General features: G+C 37.9%; 2 protein-coding genes across 2 annotated transcripts; one reads left to right on the top strand and one right to left on the bottom strand.

Moving 5' to 3' along the window:
• The first annotated feature begins 5,475 nt into the window (after positions 1 to 5,475).
• Positions 5,476 to 7,479, top strand: LOC107621130 (uncharacterized). The gene has a single exon (XM_016323167.1). The coding sequence runs from the start codon at positions 5,476 to 5,478 to the stop codon at positions 7,477 to 7,479; it is 2,004 nt and encodes a 667-aa protein (XP_016178653.1).
• Positions 7,480 to 11,034: 3,555 nt separating this feature from the next.
• On the bottom strand, positions 11,035 to 12,805 carry LOC148581808 (uncharacterized). Its single transcript, XM_088500987.1, has 3 exons — positions 12,046 to 12,805; positions 11,564 to 11,973; positions 11,035 to 11,496 (listed from the first exon to the last, which is right to left on the bottom strand). The coding sequence occupies exons 1-3, from the start codon at positions 12,803 to 12,805 to the stop codon at positions 11,035 to 11,037; spliced, it is 1,632 nt and encodes a 543-aa protein (XP_088357113.1).
• Between the last annotated feature and the right edge of the window lie 263 nt (positions 12,806 to 13,068).

The raw sequence follows: 13,068 nt of genomic DNA, 5'->3' as shown, positions 1-13,068 counted from the left end.
CCGAGCATTGGTAAGCTCAACTATCTGATTTGTCATTCTTTGATTTTTTTCTGCCATGCGCTGATTGGTCTATTGTAATTTTGTTACCATCTGAAGAAGCTCGGATAGTGTTGGAGAAGGTTGATCAGCCATAGACAGACCTAAAAATTCAGGAGCTCAAAGAAAAATTTTAAATCTTCGACCCACGGTGGGCGCCAATTGTTCTTGTAAGGGTTGACTGTGGTATAACTCGTCCTCCGGCGATTATCTTCAAGCTTTCTGTCAGAATGAGTTATACCTCGGCACCAAGAGAATAAGGAGGTGGGCACCTGCAAAAGGTACTCTGATACTCAAGTTATTGAGTGAATAATAAGCTCTATATTCAAGTTGGTTTTAAATCAATCTCTTGCCACCTTTTTATATTCGGAGTGAGTGTCAATAGTCATTTGTGCGTTTGATTTACATTGATGAGAAATGAAAGCATTTTAGAGCATTTTGATACAGTTTTGATATTGTCATTGATGGTTGATCTATAACGCTAGGAACCGAGTTATAATGTGTAGCCGAGTTATAATGGATATATCAGAGACTAATAGAGTAATTAAATCTTAATTTTATCACTAAAGATAAGCTAAATGAGTGACATATGTCATAATACGATCATGTAGCACATTTCACATGACATATAAGTGAAATTAAAAAAAAAATTATTTATATACTAAAATCAACACTAAAATTAATCATTATATTTTTTATATAGATACATATATAGTTTAATTTATTTTAAATAGGCATTTTGCATTTTAATATGTACTCTACACTAATGATTAATTTTGGTAACTGATTTTAATGTACATTTAGCATGCTTAAAATTTTTAGGGTAAAGTATATTTTTTGTCCCTAAAGTTTGACAAAAGTTTCAAAAATACCCCTAAGTTTTATTTTATTTCAATTTTGTCCCAAAAGTTTTCGATTTGCATCAAATATACCCTTAACGGCTAAATTTTCAAAAAATTTAAGACCAATATAACAATAATGCATGAAAATGATGCTTGATTTGCTTGTGTTGAGGGTTATTCTTATGAAATTGTTGTTGAATTGGCCTTAAATTTTTTTAAAAATTAGCCACTAGGGGTATATTTGATGCAAATCGAAAACTTTTGAGACAAAATTAAAACAAAATAAAACTTAGGAGTATTTTTGAAATTTTTGTCAAACTTCAGGGACAAAAAGTATACTTTACCCAAAATTTTAATAGGAAAAACAAATTAATCACCAGAATTAAATACTATATATTTTAAAGGTTTAATTATTTTGTTGGTCTCTATAGTTTCACCAAATTTTCAATTAGGTCCCTATATTTTTTTTCTTTTTAATTGGGTCTCTTCACTACTTTTAATTTTATAATTTAGTCATTTTCATATAAAATGGTTAAAATAAATAGAATATTTTTTCTAAAATACATGCGGTCAAAGATCTAGTTAGGGTTTTAATTATAAATACCTTTAATTTTGTGAAGAAAAATATTCAATTAACTCTAATATTTTTTTATACTAAAAATGACTTAATTATAAAATTAAAAAATATTGTATGGACCAAATTTAAAAAAAAAATATAAAAAACTTAATTGAAAATTTGATGAAACTATAAGAACGAATAAAATAATTAAAAATCAAATAGAACATACTTAGCTTGTTCTTGCTTGACTAATCCTCTTTCATGTATAGCTTGTCTAGCATTATTTGACCTTGATATTTCGTAGATACGTATATATTGATTAATAATGTCATATGTCACTCTTTTATTGTAATTAAAATATAATTTTTTTCTAAAATTAAAGAGTTCTTTCTTCTTCTTTTTCCCTTTCTCTATCTCTTTTATATATCATTATCAATGGCTAATTATAAATTTGTTGACAATCAAAATGTGTAACATGACATTCTTCTCTAATTGTAGTTAAATTAAGGGGTAAGTACTATTTTGGTCCCTAAAGTTGAGTGTGAAAATCGAAACCGTCCCTCATCTAATTTTCGATTTAGAATCGTCCTTAACGTTTTTTTCGTATTAAAATCGTCTTTTTTTAATAAATTTTTTATGTTATTCCTAAACTACCCCTATTCCTATTTTAATAATAAAAGTTATAAAATTTAAAAAAAAAAGAAAACGCATGTGAGGGGGGGGGAAGAAAAGGGTATACGAAGGGGGAGGGGAGGGGAAGGGAAGAGGGGGAGGGGTAAGGGGGAGGGGGACGGCGCCGGTGAAGCTTGGAGCTGCCGTCGCCGAAAGAAAGGAGAGAAAGGGATACAGAGTGGGGGGGAGAAATAGGGAGGAGGGGGAGAGAAGGGGTCCTCGCCGCCGCCGCTCCTTGTCGCTCCTCGCCGACGCCGCTCCTCGTCCTCGTTGTCACCGCCTCGCCCTCCTCGTCGAGCCGTTTCTGCTCCTCCTCCTCGCCCTCGTCATCGCCTTGCCCTCATCGTCGCCGCCTCGCCCTCGTCGTCGCCGCCGTGACCTCCTCGTCGTCATCGGCTTCCGCTCCGTTGCTCGCCGCTGCTCCTCGCCGCCTCTGCTTCTTGCTTCAATCTCTGTTTTTGCTTCGTCTTCTGCTTCTTCCGCTTCTTGATTTGTTGAATCTGATTTGATTTGTTGAATCATTGTTAGTTTTGTTCTTGTTTTGATTTCTGAATTGTTGTTGATTGATTTTGTTTTTTTTTTATTTCTGAATTGTTGTTGGTTTTGTTGAATCTGGTTTTTGTTATTGTATTTTTAATTTGTTAATGGAAGAAGTTGCTGTTGTTTGGTGTTCTTAGTGTTGGTGTTGGTTGGTGTTGGTGGTGGTGTTTGTGTTGGTGGTGGTGGTGGTGGTAGTTGTGTTAGTGTTGGTGTTGGTGTTGGTGTTGGTGGTGGTGGTGGTGCTGGTGGTGGTGTTGGTGCTGGTTGTGGCGGTGGTGTTGGTGTTGGTGGTGATGGTGGAGGAGGTAATTGTGTTGGTAGTGGTGAGGGTATTTTTGTCCAAAAAAATTAAAAGGACGATTTTAATACGAAAAAACGTTAAGAACGATTCTAAATCGAAAATTAGATGAGAGACGGTTTCGATTTTCACGCTCAATTTTACGGACCAAAACAGTACTTACCCCTTAAATTAAAATTAAAATTGAAATATTGAAATTAAAATATAGCTATATATATTACTAATTTAACAATCAAAATATGTCACATGACTCTTTTATTAAAATTGAGATGAAATATTTTCTTCTAAAATTAATAAATTTTATTCCTCCATATTCTTATCTATCTCTCTCTTTTTCTATTTTTCTCTACATTTTCCACTCTATATATAATTTATAATTTATATTTTATATTACTAATTTGACAAACTATAATGTATCACAATATATTCTTTCATTACAATTAAAATAAAATCTTTGCCTCCAAAACTAACAAACTCCATCTTTCCTTCTTCTTTATCCTTCTTTCTCTTTTCTCTTATTCTCTATTTCTTTCTACATTTCTATTCTATAAGAAATAAAATTAATAAAAAAATAATTCGTAAAAGTATAAAAAATACATTAAATTAATAATTAAATATAATTAAAAATAATTCTGTAAGATTATTCACATAAAAATATATTATTATTATATACATACTTTTTTAGTTTTTTTTTTATTTATTTTTTTATCGCTTATCTTTTTAATTTATATTTTTACTTCTCTTCTTTCAAATATTCATTACATATAATTTAGAGAGAACACTAATGCTGTGATTAATAATTAGAATCAGATTTAATTGTTTAAAAAATTTATTTGAGTTAATTTTATAGCTATATAGAATTTTTTTATACTAATATCTAACTATATTTTTATATATAGAGAAAAAAATATAATTTTTAAATAACAAACATGAAAATTAATTATTTTTATTTATGAAATAGACTTAACACCTAATCAAATGTAAAAATATACATATTAAATTCTTTCAAATTTTAGATAATGAATGTTAAAATTAATTATTAGTAAAAAATCAAACTCTTTCACGTAAAATAATGACTAAAAAATTTATTATTTGATTTTTTATCTATGGAGATCCTGGTCTTCTTAGTCGACGACTTTTGTCCTCTTACAATCTTTTTATAAAAGTAGTTTTATTTTATAAATTTTTCTATCATAATCTATAATATCAGGACAAAAACTAACATAATTTCAAAAAATTTATATTACCGTAATATTATTACGAACAAAAACATTAGTATTTACAAAAAAAAAAAATATTCTAACACTTAAATTAGCCTTTTAGAATTTTCCCAAGTTATATTTAAGTAGAATCTTATATTTCCACCATTCCTCTAAACGTAGCTTTATAAGTATTTAATATTGTAGTTATTATTGCCTTATAAATGGTCAGTTACTAATAAAGAATAAATATATAGTCATTCATGATAAAAGATAATGTTTACTGGTAATCGACTTATTATAACGTTATTATTTGATATTAGTAACCGATTTATATATCAGTTATGACCGACTTATTATAACCGCGAGATCAATACTCATCACAAAATCAAGAAGCAAGGGGAAGCTTTACTCAAACACGAACAAATTCAAAGTTTTAAATTCATGATGAGAAAAATGATAATGGCGATTAGTATGAGAAAAAAAAAATGGGAAGAGTAGAAGAAGCACCAATTGATAAGCTTAAACCCTACCTCCAAGCAATTATTAATCCCAACCCATAATTTGTCTCCAATTGAATAGCTCATATGAGTTGATTGGTTATATATAGCATATGCCTAGCTGGCATAACTCATTGTCTTGGCAAAATAGACTTGTGGAGATAGAAGAGTCTACATAATTCTCCTAGATACCTTTTTTAATTATCATTTTAATTCCAAGTTAAATATAATATATTTAACTAGAGATTTTTTTTAATATTAGGCCGAAATTATTATAATCCACCAAAATGGCCAAAAAAACTATGTTTGACACTGATATGGTCACCATTAATACGAGCTATAACTCGGCCTCATAACCGTTATTGACCATCACCATAACTCGTCATTTTGCCGTTATTGCTCGGCCTTTATGAGCTATAACTCGGTGGCGTTAACATTACCATAACCGACGTCCCAAACGGAAAGATAAAATCGGTTACGAAACCGATTTTATCACCTACAATGTAACGGACGAACATATTTCTATAAAAGGAAGGTAAAATGTCTTTTTTGAGACCTCTTTTTCTGAACTTAACACCATAACTGACTTAAGCATTGGAGTGCCTTTGCAGGTACACTCCACTCCCTTTGTATTGTTCACACCTTCACATCTACAACGAACATAAAGAACTCGGACTCTGAGGAGCGGACGTCCAACCTTGCAGCACATAGCTCGGCTAATCTCGAGGAGTTGAAGCCGACCTATTTCCCAGGCAAGATCAATTGGCGCCCACCGTGGGGCCGAGAAAATCATATTTTTCTTTTGGTCCCATCACTTCCATCTGCATCCATGGCTGACGCACCGCCTCCGTCACTGTCCGAACTCATGCGAATGGTAGCTGAGCTACAGCAAGCTAATCAGCGGATGGCTGACGAGAACCAAATAATGTCTGCTCAAATTGCTGAACTAAATCATGCTCGGATTGAACACAATGATGCTCATCGCCAACAGGCGGAGGACGAGGAACATCAATCCCAGCCGACTCATGTTTCGGAAACCGCTCAACATGAAGAGCAGCAGCCCGAAGACAAGAAAGAAGAATCCGAGGACCTTGTAGGCCCCTTTACAGAAGAAGTAATGAACTTTGAACTGCCGAAGAGGTTCACTCTGCCGTTGACCCTCACGCCTTATGATGGACTCGGAGATCCGAGGAAGTTCATAAAGAAATTCCGATCAATAATGATCGTCAATGGTGCATCAGATACAGTCTTATGTCGTTGTTTTCCGAATTATTTAGACGGTCCTGCACTTGATTGGTTGTGTGCTTTGCCTATTGCAGGTTCCATTTCACGCTTTCATCAGCTAGCGAAGCTATTTGAAGAACATTTCGCCGGATCTGCAATATACTTGCACGACTCCGATTACCTGAACACCATCAAGCAAGGACCAAACGAAAGCCTAAAGGACTATATGACTCGCTTTACCAAGGTCGCAATCAGCATACCAGATCTCCACCCCGAGGTCCATCTGCATGCAATTAAAAGCGGCCTCCGACCCGGGAAATTCCAGGAGACGATCGCAGTGGCAAAACCGAAGACTCTAGCAGAATTTCGAGAGAAAGCAAAAGGACAAATTGACATCGAGGAGCTCAGACAAGCTCGGAAATCTGACAAGTCACATTTCCGCGAAGAAGATAAGAGCTCATCCATTAAGAAAAGTTTTAAACTAACACCTCGATTTGATTCTTATACGCAGTTTAACACTAAGAAGGAGGACATAATCAAGGAGATCTTGAACTCCAAATTAATCAAACCACCAAGAAAGGCTGGCACATACCAGGATGTAAAGCATGTAGACAAATCAAAGTACTGTGCTTTCCACCAAAAACACGGCCACAATACCGATGATTGTGTGGTCGCCAAAGATCTCTTAGAACGACTAGCAAGACAAGGCCACCTAGACAAATACATTGGTGGTCAGATCCAAAAACGTGGCCCCAGTTCCACAACCAACGACCTCTCTGAACAACACCGAGGAAAAGAGAAGGCATCTTCAAACCAATATGAAAGACCACGAGGTATAATCAATTGTATTTCAGGAGGATACGCAAGTGGGGGATACTCAAACTCGGCAAGGAAAAGGTCATTCAGAGCAATATGCTCGGTAGAAGGACCAAAGCAAGATGTAGCAATCAATAACCCACAACCAGAAGTCACCTTCACACAGGCCAACTTTAACTCCAGCATACAAAATTTGGACGACCCTGTGGTAATCACCCTCCAGATAGGGGATCTATTAGTAAAAAAAGTGCTCTTGGATCCCGGGAACAGCGCCGATGTTCTGTTTTATTCCACATTTCAAAAGATGAAGCTCAGCGACAACATGCTACAGTCCACAGGAGGAGACTTAGTCGGCTTCTCGGGAGAACGAGTTCCAATACTCGGATCAGTTTGGTTACAAACCACACTGGGTGAGCATCCTCTTTCAAAAACTAATGATATTCAATATCTAGTAGTTGACTGTTTCAGTCCATATAACCTTATCCTTGGCCGACCTTTTCTAAATAAGTTCGGCGCCATTGTCTCTACAGTCCATCTCTGTGTAAAGTTTCCACTGCAGGATGATCAGGTTGCAACAATCCATGGAAATCATAAAGAGGCCCGACAGTGTTATAACACCAGCATGAAGTTCCAAAACCGCTCAACACAACAAGTCAACAATGTCGAACTCAAACAAAACGAAGACACACTAGCTGACCTCGACCCAAGAGCCGATTTTATCGAGCGACCAAAACCATCCGATGACCTACAAAAAGTGTATTTTAATAATGACCCTAACAATTTACATATGTAGGTACATCAATCAACCCAGCTGAGTTACAGGCCATAAAAACCTTTCTACAAGAAAATGCCGAGCTTTTTGCCTGGAAACCTGCAGACATGCCCGGCATTGATCCACAAATTATCAGTCATAAACTAGCAATAAACTCGGCAGTCCGACCAGTACAACAGAAGAAACGAAAACTCGGCGAAGAAAAAAGGAGAGCAACACTAGAAGAAACACAAAAACTCATCAACACTGAATTTATCAAAGAGATCAGATTCACTACATGGCTAGCCAATGTGGTAATGGTAAGGAAACAAAACGGTAAGTGGCGCATGTGCGTCGATTTCACCAATTTAAACAAAGCATGCCCAAAGGATTCTTACCCCCTACCATCCATAGACTCTTTAGTAGACAATGCATCAGGCTACGCTACTTTAAGTTTTATGGATGCATATTCAGGGTATAATCAAATACTCATGCACCCCTCCGATCAAGGCAAAACAGCTTTTATCACTGATTTCGGTAACTATTGTTATAAAGTTATGCCATTTGGATTAAAGAACGCAGGTGCAACTTACCAACGCCTTATGGATAAAGTGTTCGCCAAACAAATCGGCAGAAACATCGAAGTTTATGTCGATGATATGGTCGCCAAAACAAAAACCGGACATAATCACATCAGCGACCTTACAGAAATATTCGGCCAGATCCGCCAGTACAACATGCGCCTCAACCCCGAGAAATGTGCCTTCGCCGTTCAAGGGGGTAAGTTTTTAGGTTTTTTACTAACATGCAGGGGAATAGAGGCAAACCCAGACAAATGCCGAGCAGTTCTGGACATGACCAGCCCCAAAACAGTAAAAGAAGTTCAGCGTCTAACAGGACGCCTTGCCGCACTTTCCAGATTTGTTCCCTGTTTAGCTTCAACTTCTATTCCTTTTTTCCAAACAATTAAAAAGAAAAACAGATTTGAGTGGAACGACGATTGTGAGAAAGCCTTTTCCAAATTAAAAACAACTCTCTCACAACCGCCAATTTTACAAAAACCCCTACAAGGGGAAGACTTATTTCTATATCTGTCAGTCACTGATTGGGCGATAAGCTCGGCCCTTGTATCAGACAGAAACAAAGTGCAACATCCGATATACTTCGTCAGTAAAACTCTCCAACATGCCGAGCTCAATTACCCAAGGATTGAGAAGCTCGCACTAGCACTAATATTCTCGGCACGACGTCTCCGACCTTACTTCCAGAGCCACGTTATCTACGTCAGAACAGATCACCCACTAAGACAAGTGTTACACAAACCAGAAATCGCAGGGCGACTCATAAAATGGGCAGTCGAACTGTCTGAGTTCGATATCAGATACCAATCCAGAGGACCGATCAAGTCACAATTTTTAGCCGATTTCATCGCCGAGTTTACTACACCATCCGAGGAAGATCATGCAAAACAATGGATCTTATATGTGGACGGATCTTCCAATAATGGGGGCTGTGGAGCAGGAATACGTCTGGAAGCCGAGGACGGATTCATACTTGAACACTCAATACACTTAGCTTTCAAAGCCAGCAATAACCAATCCGAGTATGAAGCACTGCTCGCTGGACTCCGACTCTGTTTAGATCTCCAAATCTCGACGATCAAGGTATATTGTGATTCTTTGTTAGTAGTACAGCAGGTAAACGACCTTTTTCAGGTCAAAGATCCTCTACTCTCTAAATACCTGCTATTAGTAAAAAAATTATTAAAAAAATTTGTCAAATTTGAAATAGAACATATACCACGCGAACAAAATCAAAGGGCAGATATCTTATCAAAGCTCGGCAGCACACAATCCGAGTTATCCACACTGCAACAATTCACAATAGCATCACCCACTGTTACTCTGACAAATGTGTTAAGTGTGACACAGGTAAAAGATTGGAGGGACGACTTTATACACTATTTACATACAGGTAATATACCAGAAGGGGTCGAGAACGATAAAAGGTTCCGGCGGCAAGCATCTTCCTTCACAATACTCAACGGAGCATTATACCGACGGGGATATACTCGCCTCTTACTAAAATGCCTCAACAAGCCAGAAGCTGACATAGCATTAGCAGAAGCACATGAAGGAATCTGTGGCACACATACAGGAGCTCGGAGCTTAGCATCAAAGATCCTCCGAGCTGGATTCTTCTGGCCGACGTTGAAACAGGACAGCCAACAAAAAATCAGGACATGCCAAAATTGCCAAAGACACACACCACTGATACACATACCTGCCGAGCAAATGCATCATTCAGAAATCAGCTGGCCATTTAACCAATGGGGTTTGGATATACTCGGGCCGTTTCCTACGGCACCGGGCCAGGTAAAATTTCTAATTGTCGGCATTGATTATTTCTCCAAATGGGTGGAAGCCCAACCTTTAGCAAGAATAACATCTCAACAAATGATTTCTTTCGTTTGGAAAAACATTATTTGCCGATTTGGCATACCTCAACATATCACAACTGACAACGGTCGCCAGTTTGCCGACCAAAAGTTTCAATCTTTCTTGCAGAATCTCAAAATAAACCAACACTTCACCTCCGTTGAACACCCTCAAACGAACGGACTAGCTGAGGCTGCAAATAAGGTCATCCTGCATGCACTAAAAAAGAAACTAGATGACGCCAAAGGACTCTGGGCCGAACTAATACCTGAAGTCCTTTGGGGATACAACACCACCCCACAAACATCAACAAAAGAAACGCCATTCAGACTGGTATACGGATCGGAAGCCATGATCCCCCTGGAGATCTCCCAGAACTCAATCCGAACTTACATAAACAACCAAGACGAAGCTCGGAAATCCGAGCTAGACATCATCGAAGAAATCAGAGACATCGCCGCCTTGAAGCAACGCGCGGCACAGCAAGCAATTGCTCGACAGTACAACAAGTCGGTCAAAAGCAGATCATTCGTCAAAGGAGACTTAGTCCTCCGCAAGACTGAAACTGCTCGGAAACCACCAACACATGGAAAGCTCGCAGCCAATTGGGACGGTCCATACCGAGTATCAAAAGTACTCGGTCAAGGAGCATACAAGCTAGAATCATTAGATGGTAAACTCATACCTAGTACATGGAATGTGTCTTCCTTAAAGAAATTTTATACTTAAAAGACAGGGACAGGCTTGTACTCTTTTTCCTACTACCAAGATTTTATCCCAAAGGGTTTTGCTTGGAGAGGTTTTAACGAGGCTAGCCTACCTGCACCTTTGTATTCAAAAGGTTCATAGAAACTCCGAATATATAGGAGACAAATATTATCTTCTTTATCAAACAACTATACGACTAATATTGTCGATCAAATATAACTCTATCAAATACAGCTCAGACAACATACATGTCTGAGCAACAAACTTCCATCATCAGATAATCACAGCAACAAAAATAGCAATAAGCTCGGAACACTTTCCGGCAAATATCAAACAGCTTTTATAAAGCATCACATTCAAAATTCAAACAAGTCAAATTCAACAAAGTTCAAACAAAACAAACTAACTATCATATGCAAAGTAAATTCAAACACGTCTCTAACAGAACACATTAAACATTATCGGCTTCATCTTCTGCATCGCCATCATCTTCGATCAGTTGACCATCTCGAACTATCTTCCCAGGATCCATACCAGAAAGATCGGCATCTGGAACCAAAAACCTAACCTGCAACCTCGCCCTTTCAAAACCTTCAACAAAAGAATCTAATATCTCATCCGCCTTTTTCTTCTCCATCTCCTTAAATTGAGCAGTAACCTCAATCAAACGAGTTTGAATGTTCACCAGATCACTTTCCTTTTTCTTCAAATCTTCCACATCTCTAGAGTAACTTTCTTTAGTCTCCTTCAACAACTTCTCGGTCTCAGTCAAACGGCCTTGAAGCTCAGCAGCAACACTCTTACTCTTCACCAACTCCTCCTTCAAAACAGCAACCTCTCCTTTCTCTGCAGCAACCCTCTTATTTTTCAACTCTTGGCTACGCCCAAGACTTGCAAGACAAAGACCAACAACCTAAAGAAAGAAAAAATACCAAAATTCATAAAGATGAAGAGCAAGAAAAAACCAATAAAATCATTACCTGCATATACTGCCCAATAGCCATGTCCCCGACTTCCTTTGCAAGAGTAACGTCAGCCGACGACTGGCAATACTCGTCCACCACAGCCATATAGGGATACTCCTTTCCCCACACCGAAAATGCCTCACTTTGTTCCGAAATTTCATGAAGTCTTTTTTGATTGCCCATAAAAGCCTGTATCTCTTCAAGAGGAACCCCTATCTCCTTATCGTCAGAATCATCCGACAAATCAACAAGGTCGGACTTCTTTCTCTTCTTCGCAATCACCTTCCTCCGACCTTGACGAGGCTGCGTAACCTCGCCGACACCAGCAACTTTCTCAGCATTAGACGACGATACCTCCTTCTCCAGATTCTTATTCTTGAAGCGCGTCCTCAAAGACGCAGCTGAAACACCAGGATATTTACCACCTGTGAAAACAACAAACACATCAGACATACGACAAGAAGCAATAAACACCTTATAAAAACCCTATGACTCACCCAAATAGGCTACCACAGCATCTTTATCCTCCTCCCACTTCAGAAGCTCATACATTGAAATTAAGTCTCCCCGACCGATATTTTCAACAAGAAACTCAATCACACAAACATTCCTCGGGGAGATAACCTCAGGACCGAGTATATTCTGAGGTTCCGAGCACCAATACAACGGGAACTTCTCAGCCAGATTTTCATCCACGAAAAACGGAAAATCTTTTTCCAAAGCCCTAACCTTTAAATACATTTCTTTAAAATCTTTAAAAGAGGATTTGTACAATTTGAAAATGTCAAAACCAGGAGTGCTATTGAAGTTTATCCAACCACCTTTCCACACCCCTTTAGCTTGAAATAAAGAAAAGAAAAGGTCAACAGACGGCAACACTTCCAGAAACACCATTAAAATTTCAAACGAACGGAGAAACGCCCACCCATTGGGATGAAGCTGTGACGGAGCACAGTTTAACTGCCTCAAGACCTGACATTCGAAATCAGTGAAAGGTAATCTAACTCTCAACTCCTCAAGAACGCAGCTGTGCATATAGAAAAATTCAAAGCCTCTGCCCCGGTGATAAACCCTATCATTAACACTACAGGGCAGTAACTCAACCCCAACCCCAGAGTTCCGCCTCACCACCCTACTAGCATCTACTTCCTTAACAGCAGCTTCATCACAAAACAGTGACACCCGAGACCTCACGTCATCCCCTACCCAGTCATAAGACCAGTCTATTTCACCTTTCTGCTCCTTCTCAAACCCCATTAGAAACAATAAACAAACATGCAACCAAGAAAAACAAAGAGTTGAGAGAAGAAAGGAATTAGAAGAACACAAACATGACCATACCTCTCTTGCTCATTCTCCAGACAAGAAGCAGAAAACCAAAAACGCCCAAAATTCCAATCAGCAAAACCAATTAATCACAACCAAAAAACGTTCCAAGTATCAAAACTCCCTCAGTCACATCAAACGACGAAAGGAGCATTGGAAACCATCAAAACATTAATGAAGCACCCACTCCTTCT

This window comes from Arachis ipaensis, chromosome B10, assembly GCF_059453495.1.
Source record: "Arachis ipaensis isolate K30076 ecotype BB chromosome B10, ASM5945349v1, whole genome shotgun sequence".
Classification (NCBI taxonomy): domain Eukaryota; kingdom Viridiplantae; phylum Streptophyta; class Magnoliopsida; order Fabales; family Fabaceae; genus Arachis; species Arachis ipaensis.
Note: the sequence above shows the minus strand (reverse complement) of the source record. Positions and strands in the feature narration are given on the sequence as shown.

Bases quoted from the DNA above. Each gene is read 5' to 3' on its own strand.
- LOC107621130 (XM_016323167.1), top strand. From the start codon at position 5,476: ATGGCTGACGCACCGCCTCCGTCACTGTCCGAACTCATGCGAATGGTA.
- LOC148581808 (XM_088500987.1), bottom strand. From the start codon at position 12,805: ATGGGGTTTGAGAAGGAGCAGAAAGGTGAAATAGACTGGTCTTATGAC. The intron at 11,974-12,045 runs GTGAGTCATAGG...TTGTTTTCACAG, and splicing joins TGCTGTGGTAGCCTATTTGG to GTGGTAAATATCCTGGTGTT. The intron at 11,497-11,563 runs GTAATGATTTTA...TTCTTTCTTTAG, and splicing joins CTATTGGGCAGTATATGCAG to GTTGTTGGTCTTTGTCTTGC.